The 23412-nt window shown below is 36.6% G+C and overlaps 1 protein-coding gene across 2 annotated transcripts in view; it reads right to left on the minus strand.

The window, feature by feature from the left end:
- Nucleotides 1–399: 399 nt before the first annotated feature.
- The window catches only part of LOC144968046 (uncharacterized), a 43003-nt gene continuing 19990 nt past the window's right edge, over nucleotides 400–23412 (minus strand). For both annotated transcript variants that reach the window (XM_078906007.1, XM_078906006.1), the window contains exons 12-21: nucleotides 22729–22866; nucleotides 22166–22289; nucleotides 21248–21359; nucleotides 20528–20697; nucleotides 19922–19989; nucleotides 17767–17914; nucleotides 10794–10868; nucleotides 8963–9100; nucleotides 7657–7754; nucleotides 400–6652 (exon numbers count right to left, since the gene is read on the minus strand). In XM_078906007.1, coding sequence (XP_078762133.1) covers nucleotides 6418–6652; nucleotides 7657–7754; nucleotides 8963–9100; nucleotides 10794–10868; nucleotides 17767–17914; nucleotides 19922–19989; nucleotides 20528–20697; nucleotides 21248–21359; nucleotides 22166–22289; nucleotides 22729–22866 — 1306 coding nt within the window. In that variant the 3' untranslated portion in view covers nucleotides 400–6417. The remainder of the gene's footprint in view (nucleotides 6653–7656; nucleotides 7755–8962; nucleotides 9101–10793; nucleotides 10869–17766; nucleotides 17915–19921; nucleotides 19990–20527; nucleotides 20698–21247; nucleotides 21360–22165; nucleotides 22290–22728; nucleotides 22867–23412) is intronic.

Consider the following 23412-nt stretch of genomic DNA (forward strand, 5'->3'; position numbering starts at 1 on the left):
ACACTATACATTAAAAATGACAAATATAATAATACATAACAGAGAGATGATTTACAAGGAAAAAAATATCATCTCCCAAAACAATAACTATGCATTTGACTGTTTCCCTCCCAGCCAGGACTCCAACCAGGGCCAGGACAAAACCAAGTAACCTCATTCCAAGACAAGGACAGAAAGCATGTTGGAAAAATGATATAAGGGGATAGAAGACACAGTGTGTACCTCCCTGCCCACTATGGGAGGTCAGGATCCCCACCCAGAATCTAGTAGTAGCAGTAGTAGTAGTAGTAGTAGTAGTAGTAGTAGTAGTAGTAGTAGTAATAGTAGTAGTAGTAGTAATAGCAGCTGCAGTAGTAATACAATGTAACAAATGGAATTGGACCACAAAAATTCACGGGATAAGAGAGTCAAAAAGTCGTTTATTTCTTCCTTCATCGATATCTAAAGAGAATCTGGCATAGCATGAATGGTAGTATCGGCTGTATTACAATCAATGATATGGAACAATAGGTAGTTATAAATACAGACATAACGAGCTTTTTTTTTTGCAAACAACTGAAAGAATAAAACAAACAAACTAACAAAAAAATAATGGAAGCCTGGAAATTCAAATCACAGCTTCTTTTTATCCAAACATACAAGACAAACAGTTCAATCAGCCATGTTAACAAGAAGTACTAAAACTACCAAAGTAACTGGCCCACTAGCGGTAAAAAAAAAAAATAAAATAAAAAAAGACTACGAACTCCTAATGGGAAAAAAAAACAAACAAAACAAAGTTATACTCGTTAGGAAAAATGATTTCATTCAACTTGATACTATACTATACAATAATGGCATTGTTTTTTGTTTTTAAGGGTTTTACGGCGCTTGCAACACATTTAGGTTATTTCAGCGCCAGTAAAAAGGAAGAAAATGGGATAGTAAAAAGTTCTAGAATTACAATTAAAGCACACAAGAAAAAGGAAGACATAGGGGAACTGGGGACAAATAGGGATCAGATGTAGATTCCAAGAGCACACCACCAATGTACATAGTTTGAGATCACCTCCAAGTCTCATCCGGACACAAGCACAAAATCCAACCAAGAGGAATACACTCAAATGCTTACATTATACATTGAAAATAACAAATATAATAATATATAACAGAGAGATGATTTACAAGGAAAAAAATATCATCTCCCAACACAATAACTATGCATTTGACTGTTTCCCTCCCAGCTAGGACCCCGGCCAGGGCCAGGACAAAACCAAGTAATCTCATTCCAAGACAAAGACAGAAAGCATGTTGGAAAACAGTTATAAGGGGATAAAAGACACAGTATGTACCCCCCTGCCCACTATGGGAGGTAGAACCCCACCCAGCAATAATGGCATTCCGTTCGTTTAAAATTTAAGCTATTATGTTACCAAGTTAACTAGTTTTTATTACAAAATCAATGTGACCTATACGAAAAACAAAAAACAAAAGAGTTTTAAAAAATAAATATACAAATAAAATTTTCTAAACTAAAATGTTTATGAAGCATTAAAAAAAAAAAAATAAAATAAAGAAGCAAAGTGGCATTTATCCCTTTTGAGACAAAGACGGTCAGGTCTACATTTATAGTCAGGAGGGATCAAGATTTTCACATGGTCTAGAAAATATCAGTACACAAGAGAAACAAGATAATCACTATCACAGGGAGCTAACTGTGTTGTGTTTGGTAATATTAATATAGACTCTTTGTATTTGCGACACTCTTTGAGTCATAATGTGAACAAGCTTTGGTCTGTAATCTTGATAATTAAGCAGAAGTTTGTGGTAACCCGAAAAAAACAAAAACAAAAAAATAAAATAAATAATATCAAAATCAGCCTCTTTCGCAATCCCAACCAATGAAGAATAACTATTTACTTTAAAGTACAAGATGTAGTTTAAAACTGATTTACTTTTGTTTATATGCACATTCCACTAATATATATATATAAAACATTAGAATTTGTTTAAAAGAGAAAGAGGGAAAAAAATGTTCATTCAATCTGAAACACAATGACATCATACTACAGTAATGGGCTCTTCCTCTAAGGTTTGACACCCGTTGGATAAGCTTATGAAAACCCAAGAAAAAAGTAAGAAAACGAGATTGGATCAAACAAGGAACAGAATTAAATCCAAAGAACAATTAAATCTGCATGCAAGGAGTCTGAATCCAAATCTAAGTCCTACTGGTACACAGACACTCGATCCCCCCAAAAAGAGGGATGCTCAATAAACGATTGATCTGGCAAAAAAAAAAAAAAAAAAATTTTAAAGAAGAAAGGAGCAATACATTAGACGGATTCTTCCTAACCAAGGACCTCAGTCAGGGCTGGGGAAAAACCAAGTAATCTCAGTCATTCCAGGTCAAAGAAAGAGAGAAAAACAGAACAAAGTGACCATCCTGCCCACCATAGCAAGTTGAACATTCCATCCCTTAATTTATATATCTTTCTCCCAATTAAGACTGGAAAAAAAAACGATACAATTTGACAGAAAGCAGACAATAACACAACGCGCCTTACTTTTGGATCATTAAAAAAATACAGACTAACTTATTTTCATACCAATTCTAATTTGATCAAAACGAGAGAAACAGTTACTCTATTATGCTGAAAGTTAACTTCGATTTGAAAAGCTGAGCATTATTTTTTCCACAGTTATTGATATACTGATCTTAATAAAAAGATAAAAACAATCTTCATTTTGATATTGACTACAGAAAACAAAACAAAAATCAAATTTTAAAGTAAGAATTAAAATATTGAAAGTTGATTTCATGTCAAATTAAACAAATTCTTATGAAAGGGCATCATCTAGTCATTATTCTGCGCTATACGAATGCTATGTATCATTATTGTCATTAATTAGTCTGCTCGATCTATAACTTTGCAATGAAATACGTAGACCCTTTGAGATGACCTGAATATTCAGACTGGTGCTCTCCTACTCCAAGTACCAGATGGAAAAAAACAAAAACTAGAGTCTACGTTTATAAGCAGAGTTCAGGATTTCTTATAACTGATCATACAATTTTTTTCTCCAGTAACTTATCTGGCTTTAATCGCTACAAACCTATCTGTTTTCACCAAGTCAGCGGTAATATAGAGTAATAGTAACAGGACTGTGAAGCCTTGCGTCACATCCCTGTTATAATTCACTTTTGAAGATAGGTCTGTGATTATATTCAGACTAAAAGTATCTACATTTGTCTCTAACAAGACTCAAAACTTGTGATTTTTTGACTGGTTGAAAAATATCTATGCAGAGCTGCCAACCCATAATGCAAGCAATAAAATATAGGATTAGAAGATCTAAAAATCAAGACTTGTTTGTTTTCAAGGATCTTATGGCACTTGCGACACCATTATGCCATTAATTTCAGCGCCAGTAATAAGGGAGATGATATAGAGGAAAAGACTGATTCAAATCAGGAATGCTGGAAGATTCCAGGAGCAATCCATCAATGTGTCTCTCTGACTGACTTTACCTAAAAATCCCAATCAATCAGGGACAAGCAAGGAATCCTGATATGGAGGTTACACACAAAAATATTAACTTTGAGACATTGAAATGGACAAACTTTAAATTCAAAAATAGAAGAAAAAACGTTGTAAGTAGCTCATTCAGCATTTTCCAACATGAAATAATGAAATAAATCAATTATCAAACGTGTGTACTTCATATTAATATTGTCGTTATGTCTCTCACCCCCAATGAGGTGAGGGGGACATTTTATATAATAATAATAACAATAAGAATAATTTACAATGCAGAAATACTAACATCTGGTCATTAGAAAGCTATTGGTACACAAACCTAAAGGTACATTTGCACAGGACTCCAACAACAACCATTTCCATAAATTACATGCACTCAAATTTGTGAAATCAATCATATCCACTTTAACCTAAGCAGTCTGTTCATGTGTAATTTTGTGGAAAAAAAAACATCAACAAAATAAAAACAAAACAAATTAACTTTCATAACTTTTTCCTTTTTTTAAAGAGACCAAAATATACAATAAAACAAAAACAATCTGAAAACAAAAAAATATGACAAGGATAGCAGTAGCAGCAAAGGAAATGGGACAGTCGAATGGAAATAATGGAGACACTCAGTGGAGATTTGAGTTGATGACTAATACAAATAAAAAACATGAATAGAAGCTGTCAATGATTTAAAAAAAAAACAAATAAAAAGTAAACAAATTACAAGCGATGAGTTTGACTCATTCCTACCAAACACCTCGGCAAGATATGTACACCAATACGAAATGTTATCTTTATAACTATATGACGATAATTCAAAACTATTGTTTTGTAAACATGTGATTCTCTTTGTTTTGAAGGGTTTTACAGTGCTTGCAACACTTAAAAGGTCATATCAGTGCCGGTAAAAAGGAAGGAAATGGGAAAGTAAAAATGTTCTCAAATTACAATTAAAGCACTAAAGAAAAAGTAAGACAAAAGGGGAACTGATTCAAATAGCGAACACATGTAGATTCCAAGAGCACACTATCAGTGTACTTAGTTTGAGATCACCTAAATGCCTCATCCTGACCAAAACACAGGTCCCCATTAAGAGGAACACACTCAAATGTTTACAAAGCATAATATAAATGTAAAACAAAAAATAATACAGTGCTTAACAGAGAGACGATTTACAAGACAAAAAATATAATCTCCCAAAACTCTTTAACTATACATTTGACTGTTTCACCCCCAGTCAGTGTATCCAGCCAAGGCCAGGACAAAGCCAAGTAATCTCATTCCAAGACAAAGACAGAAAGCATGTTGGAAAACAGATAAAGGCCGATAGAAGACGCAGTAAGTACCTCCCAGCACACTATGGGAGCAAAGCATGTTGGAAAACAGACTAAGGCAGATAGAAGACACAGTAAGTGCCTCCGTGCCCACTATGGGAGGTCAGGAACCCCACCAAGCATATGATTCTCTAGTAAATGATTAACCTGTACACACTGGTATGAAATGATTGCTGTATCTATCGAAAATATTAAAAGTGAACAAACTCAAGATCTGTTGATTATCCACTGAGTCTATAGAAACTGCCATGTCTTTTGTTGTTGATTACATACACATTTTTTTTCAGTTAATTCAGCCGTTTCTATAGGGGCAGACAAGGCATCTCTTAAGTTTCTGGCAAACTATGCATCTAAGCTTTTAAATAGAATTAATTGGTAATAATAATAATAATAATAATTAATAATAGTATGTGAATAAATAATGCCACTATCAAAATACAAATGAACTCGGCTCACAGAGCACAGAATATAATAATTACAGACATCTCATTCATATCGCAGACTTGCCAACCAACAAACACTGTGTGACTTTGCTTTCTTTTCTTTTTTTATTCATACATTTCCAAAATCCCCCCCCCCCCCCCCCCTATTTTTACAGCAATTGGGATGATAAACTATCATTGATAGTCACACAGCCCAGATGTCTTCACCGATTGCTTATGAAAAGATTTGCTGAAATTGAAAGTGAATGATAATTTCGCAAAAATTAGCAGAAAAGAGGGTATATAAAAAGGAGGAAATTCCTCCTCCATCTCCAAAAACCATCAGCACTGCACTATATTTATATAACAGGGTTGCCAATTCAGTAGGTAAAAATTTACTGAACTTTCACACAAACACATTGACAGACCCCTTACTGAACTCCAGTAAAAAAACGGTTTGTACTTATTTTTCTTCCGTTTAGCAGGTGACTGGAAAATATACTGAGGCTTTATAACATACTGAATTCCGTAAATATGCAAAAAATTGGCAACCCTGATATAATGCCTCATTCTGCATCACCTGAACAAAACAAAATACAAGAAAGGAAAGCCAAATAATACCAATAGTTGATGCCTTTACAAAAACAAAGTTAATTTTGCACATGTGTGGAAATTTTCTCATATTTGCAAATTTGAACGAAATTGAAAATTAAAATACACAAATTCACGCTGGTTAGCAAGTCTGATGTAAAACATAGTTGTTGTCATTTTGGTCCAAAATATATGAAGTACCCAAATGACTATTCGGTGAATTAACACCAGAAATCAAAATGACAAAATTATCAAATAGAAAGAAGGGGGAGAAAAGAACTTAAAGAGACTCAATATTTTATTTCACATAATAACATCTTTTTTTTTCATCCATCGATTTCTCAATATAAATTAATGCAATCTTAAATCCATCAGAAAACATTTATTCATGATCAAAAAAAAAAAAAAAAAAAAAATTAAAAAGACCCACTGAAACATATTTGCGTGGGATGAAGATTACCAACCAAAAATCTTCAAATTCATATGAATGTAGAAAAGATGAAAAAAAAAAAAACGTGAAAATATTAAATCTTGTATAGCAAATCCTATCGCCTTTTGTCATGACGCCATGACCTGTTTCCTCTTGCCATCTCCCAAAGAGCTGTTTTCATCCGAGTCTTTGGGCCGGGGCTTGGAGAAATGGGCCAACTTGTCTTCCACGGCACCGATTTGCTTGTTGTTGATGAACCGATCGACATGATCCCCAACCAGTGGGTGGTGAGTATCGGGCCATGCCAACTTTTCCTTTGGCACAGACTCCAGTGTTTCGATAAACTCTTCGATGAAATGATGCCTGCAAATTGAATATTGTGAATTTTGCGTGGTATGAGAAAAGTGACAGAAACATATTGTATCCTATTCACATGAAGTCTATTAGTGCGAAATATCCATTAAACGTGCTCAAAGTGCTTAACTTGGGGTCTCTAGTCAAAAGCAACCCTTAACATGTAGGACGAGACATGATGACTGTGGGGCAATATTATAATCATTTTTCTTTTCGACAGAGACAATGCTGTCATCAACCAGGTACTCACTTTACACCCGAGTATGGTGAGAGAATGTGTGCAAAGAGCCTTTTCCTTCCAAGACTCACCGATGTGCAACTTAGAGCAGGACTCAAACCCTGGACCTTCCAATCCAAAGACTAGTGTCATACCACTAGACCACATTGCCGGACAATAAAAGAATTAACAAGATGAGAGATTGTTTTGTATGAAGGTCATGATAATCTAAAAAAACATAATATTCGAAAAGATTTCTTGACAGTAAAATAAAGAATATTCAGTGGATAGTTTACAAAAACTGGAAACGTCCCGTTAAGTATGAAAAAGAACTAATGAATATTCTATTGATATTCTGCTCAATTTATTTTAATCTATAAGTAATACATCACATATAAAATAATAAGCCCAAAAGAGGTCCCTTGAGAAAGCTTGCATAAATTTTAAGTAATAAACAAAAATGATAACAGCTTCACAAAAGAACAAAATATAAAACACTGAACATTTCGGACTCAAAACCCTTCTTCAGCCAACAACAAAAAACAATAAAAACATGAATACATAACTAAAAAAAAACAGATTGACAATCTGGATTTTTAGTAATTATTTTTGTTTTTATTGTTTTGTTGACTGAAGAGGGTTTTGAAAACGTTTCGTGTATGGTATTTTGTTCTTTTGAGAAGCTGTTATATTCATTTTTGTTTATTTCTTTTCACAGTCCACAGCTTCTAGCAGCTTAGTATCACATTAATTTCAAGAACAACTTAAAATTGGACTCAAATTTTTAGACACTTACCATTGGGTTTTGAGCTGATTGTCAATATCAACTGGTGAGGTATTCTTGAATATTTCTTCTCCAGCTTTCAGGAAACAGCTTAATAGGGTTATTCCAAACTGATAAAAAGAATATTTAATGGAATAAGTTAAATAGAAGTTAAAACCTTTAAAAACAAAATCATTAAGTATTTAAAATGACCCCATTAGCTCAATTAGAAGAGCACATCCTCACAAGCAAAGGGCTAAGATTTGATCCTGATTTTTATCTTTGTTTTTCTTCTTTCTCAACCTTCTGTTCTATCAGCAATGATTGGGTAGCCGGGTCTGATAAATCTGATGGAAAGCATTTTGTGATAAGACTAACATCCAAAAGGTAGCGAGCAATTATCAATGCCGGTCTACTATCAATAAAAGTGAGATAACCTCCAACTCTGAATGAATACCTTTCAGAATACAAAATAGGGTAATTCCAAACCGTTCACAAGATTTAAATAAAAGAGCTGTAGAGAGAACTCTTATCTGCAAATCATCAGATTATTAAAGACAATTAACCAAATAAACGTACAAAAACAATGGATGTATACAATATAGGGGGTTCCTGTAGCTCAGATATGGAGAACTTGCCTCACGAGCAATGGGATTAACAATGCAGATGCGATGTTTTCCGACTGACCGTAGTATTCAGTCAATAGATTGTTCCTAACATATCTTACTTATATGAACCAGCGACCACCTGAGCTCTAGCTCTTTAGTCTTGCGGCCATGGCGTAGAAGTTAGACGTCTTTTGTAGTTGTTCCAGGTGACTATACAGTGTGTTACTGATGCTTGGATTTTCTAACATATCAAAACTAGATCGTTTGAGATCATTTAAAACTCTCATCCAGAAACCAGCACAAGATCCCACTAAGAGGAATACACTCAAATGTTTACAAATCATATGCTTAAAACAATAAAATAACAGAGCGATGATTTACCAGGAAACAAAATACCATCTCCCAAAACTATAACTATACAACTATACTGTTTCCCTCCCAGCCAAGAACACGGCCAGGGTCAGGACAAAACCAAGTAATCTCATTCTAAGGTAAAGACAGAAAGCAATTGGAAAACAGATACAGGAGTATAGAAGACATAGCAAGTACCTCCCTGCCCACTATGGGAGGTCAGGAACCCCACCAAGCAATTTTGGCTTTCTCAAAAAATCTTGTTTCAGCAGAATTAAATCTTTATGGTGAGGCAGGTCTACAGACTTTTTTTTAAAGTAGTCTCTAGAAAATAGTAAAATTCAGACTTAAGTATATTGACTGCGCCAAGAACAACTTACTGAATTGTGCAACAATAGTGACAAGCCATCTTCATTTTGTTCCGGATGCTTCTGTAATATGGCAGCATAATGGACCAGACACTCCAAATTGCACTGCATGAGGTAACGTCTAAGAGGCCGCATCAATACATTCAAACCCTGTCAAGAGAAACAAATATTTTGTTTTTGCTGTTTGGTTGTAAAAATTACACTTTCAACACGTTTAGGCAATTTTTTCAAACAAAAGTGGGATGGTAAACAACACATAAGACTGTGAGATTTCGATAACTGACAGCAACACACTTGGGTAACATATATAGAAGAAAAAGCAAGACAAATGTCGAAGTTCATGAAGTAGATAGATCCAAGCAGAAATCTACTCCCTGTACTCAGCACACTCACTCAGATGATTTAAAACCAAAGCAAAATGATAAAAATATTACCAGATGCTTGATTTCTTGAAAAACAAAAGTGAGCTTTTATATAGCGCAATATCCATTAAATGTGCTCAAATCGCTTTACAAAGGGTCCCTGACAAACAGCAACATGTAACATGCATAAAGAGACAAGACGCCTATTAGGCGATATTACAATTTTTTTCAACAGAGACAACGCTGTTAACGGCCAGGTACTCATTTTACACCTGAGTACGGTGAGAGAATGTGAATCAAGAGCCATTTCTAAGGACTCAACTATGCACAGAGCGAGACTCGAACCCAGGACCTTCCGATCAAAAAGCGAGTGTCATACCACTAGACCACATAGCCACACAAAAGGGGGATGGTAAACAACACATAAGACTGAGATTAAGAGAACTAACAGCAACACATTTGGGTAACAAATATGGAAGAAAAAGCAAGACAAAAAATTCGAATTTCATGAGCAATTAAGATGCTCTGTGCAATGACCTTCAACTTCACTCGTCTAATATTGAAGGTGATTGGCAAAGTTGCTGTTAGGGCTCAGCCTCCATTTATATAAAATTGAATTATATTGCATTGTCATGGGTTTATTTAGATATTGGAAATGTCTCCATCTTGTTTAAAAATAGGATCCATATTCAGACATTAAGTGGGGCTCTTTTGTTTGTTTGTTTGTTTGTTGCTTTAGGTCTCTTCCAACCGCTGAAACAAAAAAACAAGCAATCCAACAAAAATAGTACAAATGTAAATCAAAATCATAACCTAAAGATATCATAAGCTAAATTATAAATAACCAAGAACAAACAGGCAGAAGATTTACAGAAAAAAAATATCCCCTGTCAAAAATACAATCACAAACCAAAGAAGCAGGATAGGGTAGTAAAGAGAAGAAGAAACGACATCACTATCGGATCGTACACCCATGCGAACATCATAGGTATAAGATTCAAGGGTGATGAAGTGGGGCTCTAATGGTTTAAGATGGATCTAGTATCTCGATGGTAGAGCACTAGTTTCACAATCAAAAAGAACCATTTCAATTCCAGGCTAAATCAGGGTTTGTTTGTTTTTTCCGGACCCTTCTTCCCAACCCTCCCATTCCTGCAGAAATTGGGTAGCTGGAAACTTTAGATTTGGCCAAAAAAAATATCCCAGGATCGACTACTATCATATTGATATCTAAATTTTGGTCAGTATTTGTTACTGCCCATGCAATGCCTCAAACACTGGAATGAACTCTTAGCTCCAATGACTTTGTAGCTCTCAAAGGCCTACATTGCATATCTTGGTGAGTGATTGATTTGATATCTTGGTCAAGACGCCCATCCTACAACTGTTGCTTAAAATTGTGGATTGGGAGCTACAAAACAATTCTAATAATAAAGACATGTCATTGGTAACAAAAATGTGTCTGCAATATTCACTATTACCTCTTCTTCCGTATCCCTCTTGATGAGGAAGGGAAGATGTGAGAACAGAACCGTTGCAATGGATAACCACTGGACCTGTGGAGAAGCAAAATTTGGGAAGGGAGGCAATTTGAATCAGTGTTTCAAAAACGAAAATGAAAAGAGATCTATCAATCAAATAACTTGAGCAAGAATCAGACTATTTTAAATCTTTTAAAAAATAGGGAAGTAAATAACAATGTGAAATTGAATGTAAGCTTCAATTTAATATACGAAAGCAGATACAATGGACGTTTCGGGGTTTCCCCTTTATCAACAAAACAGGATGAATGAGATTATCTCATTCGCCAGTAGTGTTTCATTCATCCTGTTTTGTTGATAGACAGGAAACCCGAAACGTCCATTTTATCTGTTTTCGTATATTAAATTGAAGCTTACATTCAATTTCACGTTGTTATTTATTTCTTCGATCTTCGAGGAGCGGCATTTATAGCAGCAACATTTACATCAACAAGTCAGAAGTGACATTTCTAATAAATGAGCCTGATTTTTTTTTTTTCTTCCATTGAATCTTCCCAGTTTCACAACAAAACAGTAACCTTTTTCAAAATTACAAAAAAAAAAGGGAACAATTTTCTTATTATAACCACGACGTTTGATAATCATATTATCGTCATGTTGTTAACATCAAATTAATCAGAATCTATAGCATGGCTCTGTTTGTTTGTTTTTAAGGGTTTTACAGCACTTGCAACACATTAAGGTCATATCAGCGCCAGTAAAAAGGAAGAAAATGGGAGAGTAAAAAGTTCTAGAATTACAATTAAAGCACAAAAGAAAAGGTAAGACAAAGGCGAATTGGTTCAAATAGGGAACAGATGTAGATTCTGTTTTTGTTTGTTTGTTTTTAGGTGTTTAACGGCGCTTTCGACACTATTTAGGTCATTTAAGCGCCCTTTTCTGTTTTTTATCAATCTTTTATCGGCCCTGAGGGGCCATAGCTGATCAAAACGTGTACTGTTGTAATAAAATCTTTATAAAATCATAATAGTTACATGTTTGTTGAGTAAAAATATCTATTTACAATTTCTGCAGGAGTTCACATTCCTGCAGATACTTTAAAATTGTAAGCGGATCGACCGACTGGAACAGAGACTTCAAGTCTCTGTTATCATAATGTTGTGACCTTATCTGTTCTAATTCTGTACATTCAATTAAAATGTGTTGAACTGTCAGGTCACAGTTACATGTTCTGCAGAGGGGTTTTTCATCCCTCTCCAGAAGGAAACGGTGAGTGAGGGCAGTATGTCCGATCCGGAGTCGAGTTATTTTTACCTCGTCTCTTCTTTTTAGCCCCGAGTTGGGTCTGGGGCGAGGTCACTTTTAATTTGTTTTAATTTGTTATGTACATCTCGACTCCAGGATCGTTCCCATTCCTTTCGGACATGTTTTTTTATATTGATCTTTAAATCCGCGTGTGGGATTTTACTGCCCTCTTGTAATTCTTGGCTCACCGCCTCTTTTGCCAGTCGATCCGCTTCTTCGTTCCCCTGGATACCCACATGACTAGGTACCCAGAGAAAACAAACTTTCTTTTTCTTAATAAATAATTTATTTGCACCTTCCAAGATACTTATGAGTCTTGGATCGGTGCAATAAAAATTTGAGATCCCCTTAAGTACGGACAGCGAGTCAGACAAGATCAAGAATTTATTTTTATTCGATCTCTCAGCCAAACGGAGAGCATTTAGGATTGCTCTCGATTCCGCTGTAAAGATCGAAACATTTCTATCCAGGCGAAGTGATCCTGTGCCTTCCGATGAGTGATAGGCACATCCTACTGCATCTGCGCTCTTTGAACCATCCGTAAATATGTGAGTATGGTTTTTGTATGTTTGTAATATTGCTTTTAGTGTCTGTTTGTAAATATGTGGGTCTGTTTGTGATTTTTCCAGTTTTGTTAGGTCCAAATTTATGTTTGGTCTATGTATGGACCATGGTGGTGTCTTTGCCTGGACGTATGGATGTATCCTATCTAGACTGATGTTCATGTCTGCGATGTCTTTTTTTATTCTGCAACCTAATGGTGGTGTCATTTTTGGGTGCTTACGAAATTTTTCTTCTAGTGTCCTATCCGTGTAGTGTACATGTTTGTGTGCTGGGTTGTCGTGCAGCGATGTGACCTTAGTGACATACTGGAGAGCCAGTTTTTTCCTCCTGAGATGGAGAGGTGGCTCATCTGCCTCAGCATAAAGGCTTGCCACTGGAGAAGTGCGGAAAGCCCCGAGTGCCAAGCGCAGTCCCTGATGATGAATTGGGTCCAGCATGCCTAAGTAGGATGGTTTTGCAGAGCCGTATACAAAAGATGCGTATCCAGTTTTGATCGAATAAGGGTTCGGTATATCTTTAGAAGAGTGTTTGTGTCCGAACCCCATTCCATGCTCGACAGAACTCTCATTATTCTCATTGCTTTCATGCATCGCAGTCTGAGATCTTTGATATGGGCGAGGAAATTTAGTTTCCTATCAAAGATCAAACCCAGGAATCGGGCTTCGTCCTTTACCTCAATTCTGGAATTGTTGAGATAAAGGTCAGGCTGTCTAATACAGGTGCGTTTTCGGCAGAAGTGGACAGCTACTGTTTTTGATGGGGAGAAGGAGAAACCATTGAGATTTGCCCACTCCGACAGTTTGTTTAGTTGGAGTTGTAACTGTCTCTCAATGGTGTCCATACTCGATTTACTTCGATAGCATACAAGAAAGTCATCAACATATAAGGAACAGTCAACATTCTGTCTCATTGCATTCATTATTGAGTTTATTTTAATCTCAAACAGAATGGGAGACAGAATGCTACCCTGTGGAACTCCCTCTTCCTGATCAAATGGATCAGAAAAGGTGGATCCTGCTTTGACCTGAAAGGATCTGTTGTTTAAAAATGCTCTGACAAACATTGGAAGGTTTCCTCGTAGACCAAGATTGTGCAGATCTTTGAGGATTCCGAATTTCCAAGTTGTGTCAAAGGCCTTCTCAAGGTCAAAGAAGATTGCTACCAAGTGCTCACCTTTGGCAAAGGCCTCACGAATGAAGCTCTCTAGTCGAACAAGGTGATCAACAGTTGATCTGTTCTTTCGAAAGCCACATTGGAGGTCGGAGAGGGAGTTGTTGTGTTCCAAGTAGAACATCAGACGCTTGTTGACCATTTTCTCCATCAGCTTGCATAGGCAGCTGGTGAGGGAGATTGGTCGGTAGTTTGAAGCGTCCGAATGGTCTTTCCCAGGTTTTGGGATTGGAATCACGGTGGCCAGATTCCAACTAGGTGGAAAAGTCTGTGTTGTCCATATCTTGTTATAGATATTCAAAAGGACAACCAGACTATTTTGTGGAAGATGTCGGAGTATTTCATAACTGATGTTGTCAGGACCCGGTGCTGTGACATTTGTGTCACGGAGGCAGGCATCCAACTCCTCAAGTGTAAATGGTTTGTTGTAGTCTTCAGTGTTTGTAGATGTAAAGTTTATTGGTGTGTTTTCTGCGTTTTGTTTATGGCGCAGAAATTGTGGTGTGTGGTGTGCAGACGAGGAGCTGTGCGCCAGCCTCTCGGCCAGAGTGTTGGCAATTTCTTGTTCTGTTTCAGCCACGGATCCATCGGGACGTGTCAAGTGATTTAGTGAATCACTATCGGATCCCTTCAGTTTCCGTAACATCTTCCACACCCTATTCAGGGGTGTCTGGCTATTTATTTTTGAGACAAAGTTTTGGAAGGATCTCCGTTTGTTTTCTCGGAAGATCTTCCTACACTTTGCTCGTAGTTTCCTAAATGTTGCGAAATTCTCAGGGATTGGGAATCTCATCGCTTTCCTGTATGCTTTTTTCTTCTCCCGTAGGGCCGCTCGACATTCCTCTGAAAACCAGGGATTGTGTTTTCTCGGTCTACCAGAGGTTGTTGGTATTGTCGAGCTGCAGATATTTGTTAAAATATTTTTGAATTTGTCATAGCTGTCCACCTCTGTCGTAAGGAGTCTGTGACACTCCTGTGAGAAAGTTTCCCAATCTGCTCGCCGTACACTCCAACGTTTGGGCTGTGGGGCCCTTGAAGTCGGGGTGATGTCGAGGCAGACTGGAAAATGGTCAGAACCGTGATCGTCATCGATCACAGTCCAGGAGAGATCTGGAGCTAATGTAGGATCACAGAAAGTGAGATCGATGGCAGACGTGGTAAGATTGTGAATATTTACCCGTGTTGCCTCGAGACCGTTTGCCAAGTATACATCCATTTTCATTATGAAAGCCTCCACTGCCTTTCCCCTCTGGTTTGTGTCTGTGTTTCCCCAGAGAGGACTGTGAGCATTGAAATCTCCCATTATCACATAGGGAGGGGGGAGTTAGATGTAGATTCCAAGAGCACACTGTCAAAGTAATTAGTTTGAGATCACCTAAAAGTAACATCCAGACACAAGCACAGGTCCCAACTAAGAGGAATACACTCAAATGTTTACAAATCATATTATATAATATGGAAACTAAACATAATACAATGCATAACAGAGAGATGATTTACAAGGAAAAAAATATCATCTCCCAAAACTATAATTATACATTCGACTGTTTCCCTCCCGGCCAAGGATTCCGGCCAGGGTCTGGACAAAACTAAGTAATCTAATACCAAGACGACAGGAAACAATTGGAAAACAGGTATGGGGGGATAGAAGACACAGCATGTACCTCCCTGCCCACTATGGGAGGTCAGGATCCCCACCCAGATAGTATGGCTCTTATTAAGGAAAAATAAAAGGTGGTATCTATCAAACAGTCTGATATTTCTTCCCTCTGCAGAAATCAAGCTGCTGCTTAAGGTCATTTATAAAGTCATCGGAGGTTTAAATGATTAATGGATGACAAAATACAGTAAGTCCTTCAGAGACAACCATGTTTTCTTTTTCTTAAATATTGCTATATATCCATTACATCCGTTCATACTAGTGCGGGGCGGTCCTTGGCAAGCTTAAGGACCACGGTCCTACGGTCCTTGGGAAATGAAGACCGCAAGGACCGGTCTCTAGACCGGTCCGTTCATTCTTGAACCGTTAAAGACCGCTACACGATGAAAACCGTGGCCTACAGGAGTAAAACACACGGAGTAGTCACACTCATTTCAAATTGTAACCTAATTAGAGAAGAGGGGTGATGCCTTCTTTATTTGCTCACCGTACTTCATTGTTACTTCGATAATTTAATAAAATTTGAAATTTATCCCCATTAACGGAGATAATGGCATCGCCCAAGGCGTTGATCGAGTTGTTCGTGGCGTTGATACACACACGCAACTCCTACCCCCCCCCCCCACACACACACACACATTAGAGGGCAGCGAGCATTGAAGAGTAAGAGAGAGACGTGAAGTTATAATAAGAGGGGGTGGATGAGGTGATAAGAGGGGTCGATGGTGACTTTTCGCCAGATCTAACAAACTCAGCTACCCATTCATTGCTGAGTAGACAGGGATTCAGAAAAAAATCGACTGCACCCGAGATCGATCTCTGGCCCTTTGCGTATAAAGAGAGTGCTCTATCAACTGAGCTATCGGGGTCCCCAAATATTCTATTGGACCTTTTAAAAATACAGACGTTATAACTGGTTTTTTTGGACGGAAGAAACTAATGAAACTCATATTACTTGATTAGTTAAAACACCAAACGAAATTTTAATATTATTGTATTATTTTAAATGACAACAATGCGATAGAAAGGAGTGGCGACAAGAGATGGACAAAAGAAAACAAAAAATCAGACTTGCAACTTGCTAGGTTCGACACACACACACACACACACACATCTTTAGTAGTCACATACATTTCAAACAATAACCCATTAGAGAAGAGGGGTCATGCCTTCATCATAGATCATTGTCATTGCGATCATTATGGTGTAGTAAATTTTGAAATTTACCCCGTATAATGGAATCGTCCAAGGCGTGCGCCTCCTGTTCCCCCCATCTCACACACGAAAGGGCGGTTTGCGGAGTGGAGGGAGGTGGTCGTCTGCCTCTATGGTCGTCTGTGTCGTTTAGTGTATGGCAAAGGGGGGTGGGTGCGATTAATTAAGTGGGATGGGTGGTGATTGGTGGAAGATAGGCAAAGGACCGAGGCAACGAATCGCTGGGGAAGTAGTATGGCGCGAGACCGTTGAAAGGTGATAAGAAGTGAGGACCGCCGGCGGTCTTCCTCTTTGGGACTGGACCACGGTTCACAGCTAAAAGACCGTGGGACCGGTCCTCGGTCCGGTCCTCAGCGCGGCACTAGTTCATACTTGATATGAAGTGATGCCTTCAATGCGTTTGTGCTAAAAGAGTAATAGAGGATTGGGATGTACATGACTCCCAACTAATTTTCAAAATTGTTTTCAGGTTTGCATAAAAAATAAAGGTGAAATAGCACAGTTGTCACTTGCACTGTTAGAAGCAGATTCTAAAGGAATCATTTTTAATAACTGCCATTCAATAAAATAGAACAAAAAACAAAAACATTCTGTCGCTTGTTCAGGTTTTTTGTAGTTTTGTTTTTTTTAAAGGCAATTATTCCCTAAATTTTGGTACCAAATTCTGAATTTGAATGAGAAAAACAACTGAGGCCAAATCTGACCTAAGAAATATGTATAAACCGATTTTATAACAACACACATGGCAGGCATGAGGGACACACAGCACTCCATTAATTTTGTAACATTTTATTCAAACGTCAATTAAAACTAAAATGTATGGAAATTCCTGACAAAAATTATATCACCTTACTAGTTTGTCAACAATTTCGATTAAGAAAAGAACTGTTAATTTGAGTGTCACATCAACTCAAATTGTGAATCTGAATGTTACTCGAAATCGACTAAATTCTGAGCATTTGCGTCCAAGGGCAGAGAGAGAGTTGTTGAATGTGACAGTCATTTTGGTGTTTAAGCTTAAGTGGTTTGATAATCAGAAATCTGTTGTGTTCAAATTACCTTGTTTAATAATGGCATGAGTCTAGCTAGCAACTTGCGACCTTTTCTGACAGTGAGTGTAGGAATAAAGTTCTTGAGGCTGTCGTCTTGCATGAAGTAACTGAAGACAAACTCTATCTTTTCCCGCCGTTCCTCAAACAAAGGTAACCTGGTTGTGGAAGAAACATGATGATCGATGATCATATGAATCCGAGTTGCCAAATTGTGTTTCAATATTGATATAATTACAGGACCACTCAGTAGAATTAGAATAGTTTAGCAAACAGATGAATTGCACTCAAAACTTTGATAATCTTTGAAAAGCAGCGAGACACATTGTATGTATCCTAGAACCAGATTCTGAAGCAACAATCCATAAATTTGAAAAATAAATCAGTCATGGGCTTTTAAAAAAGTCCAATAATCACAAAATGCGCTCAGAGCTCTTCACAATGGATCTCAAGCCGACAACACTTAACACTGACTATTAAACAAATATCTAAATATTTTGGGAGAAAATCACAGAGTTTTGACAAAAAAGAATCCATACTGACCTTTATTGATATCATCTATCACTTTAACCCTCTCGTGTTCAGATTGTTTTTGGGGGAGTAGATAATGAGTTCCCTATATGGCCATGTCAATCATGTAGACATCCTTTGTTGATATAAGCCTACTCTTTGATATCTGTAGTCGCCTTTTCGTTTTCTACGGTCACTCATGGCTAAACTCCGCCCAGTAACGATTTCATAGGTCCGTCCATCACCAAATTTCAAACTTTTGTTCTCGTGAGTTCATAAGTTTTTTGACCGAAGAACGATTGGCTACTGAGCATCTTGACCCTTCAACGATTGGTCTTTCTGGCAGCTCACGTGTCAACAGCCGTCAACAATGAATTGAATCATCGTTCAGGCAGTGGAAGACGGTCATGGAATAGTTGCGTCACATCGCCACGTTGTTGAATAAATTATCCAGGCATGGTCGATAGGTAAAAAAGCCAAATTATGTTCTAGTTACATTTGAAACAAACAAAGTATATCACTGATCTCATCTCTTTGAGATATAAAGAATGATATAAAAAATCAAGAAAATCGGCCGATAAATAAAAAAGTTGCTAAAAAAAAGCTAACATAAACAAAAGCAATTTTTAAAATCAAATTTATTCGTAAAACAGTTGGTATTCAACCGATTTTTATGAAACAAAGACCAATGTACTTCTTTTTTCAAGCTGATTTCAGCAATGTGACGTTCAAATTCCTCAGAATTATATTTTTTACTTTTAGATTTTAGATTTTAGGCCTACTCCATAAGGTGTTATATTCCTTGCATAACAATAGCGTAATACATCGACGGGGAGAAGCGTCTTTGTTTCGGCCAGCTGGATGGATAGATAGCCTGTGATTGGTCGAAGACTTTGAGATGCTTGATTCACAATTCTACACGAACGGACCCCGGCGGTCTATCAAAGAGGTGTAACAAATTTATTTACGGACTATTTTTCTTGGCGCTAAAATTACAAAGTAATAATTTCACATCAGAAAAAATAACTCTGATGTTCCTATCTCTTTATTACAATAAAATTGATACCTCGAATGACAAAATCGACCCACAAATAAGGGAGTTATAAATTATTCATAATATTTTTAAAAGTTTACAATAATGGTCTTCAAAGTCATTTTTCATCACCAAAGTCGTAATTTTTTACCGATTTTTACCAAACAAAGTGCAATGTCAATGATTTTCACCCGCAAATAAAATAGGATTTAAATCGCAATTTCTGAAACGTATTTTCTTTTCTGTCGGCAAATTTATAAAAATCAAAGCTGAAAACACCCTGCGGCAGTGACAGGGCCTGTCATTTCCTTCACAACGATTGGATTTTACTTACTGAGGCCATTCTTGACTACCCCGCCCATGAATATTATGCCGTTGTCGGTTTTTGTCGGGTTGAATCTTAAAGAGTTAAATTGTTTTCTGACAGTACCCGAATATGGATATAGAATGTGAGTAAAATGCTCTTTCCAAGGATGCAACTTTGAGCCAATCACAATGTGACTTGAACCAAAGAGCCACAGGTCTCAGCCTAGAGTCATACACCTATACTATATATAAAACCCGAGACTTCTCTCAATCTGAGCTTATCATAGGGTAAAAGAGCTCATAAGTTAACAATTACCTATTTTCAGATGGAAGAGCCAAAACCTTTTTCTCCAGATCATCAACGTCAAGAATCACCCCAAATCCCTAGGGAAAAAAAAGCATCAATCATTACAATTATGACAGACAATTCAAACCAACATTTCATTCATAAATTTTTAAAAACACAATCTTCAGCCTGAAATACTCTTTAATTATTACTCATAACATCGTGGCTATGAAACAGTCCTTAGGGTGGAGGAAGACTTTCGAAGCTGGGTTGACTAAATGAATTTGGAAGTGTAGCCATACTACTGCTACTACTACTCATAACATCTGCTAGCCGGATATAACATACCAAAACATAAAACTATGTGTAGCCTTAAACGTTTATAGTCTGATTAATACAATTTATTGAGAATACTACTCATAAAAATGGCTGGCTAAAAATAATAACAAAGAGCTGAGCGTCGTCAATTCTGTTCCTTCTAATCTATAATACATTGTTAAAAGCGAAAAATAAAATAAAATGAAAAGAGTAAGACTTCAATGAGTAATTTAAAATCAAAGACTTGAATTAATTCTGTTTAAAAAAAAAATTAAATAAATGTCAATTTTGTTGTTACAGAAAAGTTCCAAGTCTTACCTTCTCAATATCCATCAACAATTGTCTGTAGCGCCTCAATTCCTTGCTAACATTCTTCTGTCCATCAGCAGTTGGAGAAGCATTGTTGTTGTTGCGGCAGACATCTATAATTTGTCTGGGATTGTGGACACTGGCTGCTGTCAGACGACCTAGGGAGCCTTCAAACTGGGCTGTTTTGAGTTTTTAAAAAAAAAAAAGAATTAATTAAAACTCAATTGAAAGCATACTGCAATAGGGACTATGTACCAGTGCTGATGGTGACAAAAAAAAATATATATGAAATAGCAGTAAAATTTATGAGGATTGCCTTTAAGCCTCATTTTTATATTTCAACCCTCCATTTTTAGACCAAGAGAAATGATAATCTATCATTAGAGGGTGAGAAAAAATTGTTGCCCTACATGCCAACAGGCTTAATGAGCAGGAAGTAAGTAGAGAGTGGGGACATTGCATCGTTGTTCCAGCACACATCAACTCTCTCACTGCCAGTTCATTTGATTAGGGAAAATATAACATTTCAATGGAGATCATTCCTCCTCTTACTTAAAAATCGCTGAATTCCGCAGATTCACAGAAAACTACCGATGAACAAACCTCCAAAACTGCGATATAATGTAGATGATTTTCTGAGCACTATCGAGAAGACAGCACGAAACTTGGTGAGAATGATATTCTTTTAAAAACTAGAAAGAATGGGAATGCACTTATATCTAGGCCTACCCGGTGTGTAAGTGCGAGGTTCCATTTTCGTCATGGTGGGTATGAGGAGTTCCAAATCTGGCATTTCAGTATTAGTCTCTTGGTGACTGGTGGCCTTCTTCAGGGTGTGATACTAAACAACAAAAAAGTATATATATGGAAATCAAAAAATAAGCTCCAGATTTATGACAAAAAGTATTACATAAGGTTTTGAATGTTTACATTTTTCATTAAAAATATAGGAAGATTGTGTTGCTACACGAGTCTGATTAATGATAGTATTGTTGTTGTCAAAATTTGTTATATTTTCTCTAAATTTATTTCTGTTAATCTTTTGGTTTGTTGTTATAATGTAACGTACAGCAATTTTGACTATACAGATACCACATAAATTTAAAAATTGGTATTTAATGATCTTGCAGTACTTGCAACATTGTTAGGAAGAAATAACGTTCAAGATTTTCAGTAAAAAGAATCTAAGAAAAAAGTAAGACGAAGGGGGTTGGTTCAAATAGGAAAAATAGGAAGATTTCTAGAACAAACTATCAATCATGTGCTTAGTTTGAGATCAACTAAAGTGCCATTCAGACCTAAGCACAGGACCCATTTGAATGCTGACAAACATTATATTCTAAAAAACAAAAAAAAAAAAAAACTACAACAGGTGATAATAGAGAAATGATTTACAAGGGAAAAAATATCATCTCCCAAATTAATACTATAAATTGACTGTTTCCCTCACCCAAGGACTCCTGCCAGAGCCAGGACAAACCTAATTCCAAGACAAAGACAGAAAGCAACATGGAAAAGGAAAACACAGATGGGGGAAGGGGGTATAAAAGACACAGCAAGAATGACCTCGCCGCTACTATAAGTTACTATAGGAGGTCAAGACTCCACCCCAAAATATTACATCATACAACATCTCCTTAATCTCACCGTGAAATAATAATCATCCAGATATGGATTCTCAGTCTGTAACTGCATCAGCTGAATTTTAATAATCCAGTCCTTTTCCTTTCTGGTCATCAAACCTGCATACTCATCATCATCATCATCTTGGCTGTTGCAGTAACACAAAGAAAAAAAAATGAATTCATTTCAAAGGATCAGGACTTTACATTGATTCTAAAATGCCCTACTATATCAGAAATTTTTTTTTAAAAATCCCTTCATTATATGAGAAAAAGAAAAAAAAAAGAAAAACGGGAAGATAAAACCCATATTTCTGAAAATTTCCAACATTTCAAATGAAACAACTAGCGAAAAGAGTAATGATATGTTTTTAATTTCAAAGGTCTATTTTTAGGCAATTGCCAGTATAAATCCAATTAATAAATCAAAATAGTAAAAATCAATATCGAACCAAAGCAAAACAAAAAAATAAAAATAGATATATATAAATAATTTTTTTTAAAATTAAATAACAGAAAGATGAAATAGAAACGCGATCAAAGTAAAATATATGAATTATTATTTTGATATGACTTAGCAGCACCTACCTACTCTGGTGGAGCCTGCCACCTCTATTGCTGTTGCCGTGTTCACGAGATTGGTGGTGATGACTCATATGGTTGACATTGTCCGTATGGCCTTGCTGATTGAGATGATGCTGGGACAAGGGAAGCATGGGTTGATGCCTGAGGTAAGAAAAACAAAGGAAATGAATTAAAAGACTACCTTTGAAACACTTACCTAATTCAACATACTTAAACACTTTTTTTAAAACTTAAAAAAGACCTTATTGTCAATGGATGAATATGTGTTCTTTCTATTTCGGTGTGAGTGCTATCCCAGTTCAACAATACAAGTCTGTTTTAAAACCAAATGATTTCTTTAAATCATAAGATTTCACAAATATTGAAGTTATACTCTTTATGTGTATGACCTAACTCAAAGGTTGGTTCTTTCGGTGTGCTACACCTAACCAGATTAAGAAACTAGGGAGCAGGCAACGGTGCAAGATAAAGATCTGAACAAGTGGCATGTCTGACCATAATTAGAAGGTCTGACGTTCGATCCCCAGTCAAGGTAGACTGATTTTTGGGATGTTTTTTTTCTTCCTGTCTTTGTCTGGCACCTTTCATACACACTTGTTCAGATCTACATCCATCCAGTAACATGCACAACCCGCGACATACTGAATTTGCAGGAGAGGTTTTTGCCCTCACCTACTGATCCTCACT

This window comes from Berghia stephanieae, chromosome 3, assembly GCF_034508935.2.
Source record: "Berghia stephanieae isolate SIO BIC M18660-M18661 chromosome 3, UCSD_Bste_1.3, whole genome shotgun sequence".
NCBI classification, from domain to species: domain Eukaryota; kingdom Metazoa; phylum Mollusca; class Gastropoda; order Nudibranchia; family Aeolidiidae; genus Berghia; species Berghia stephanieae.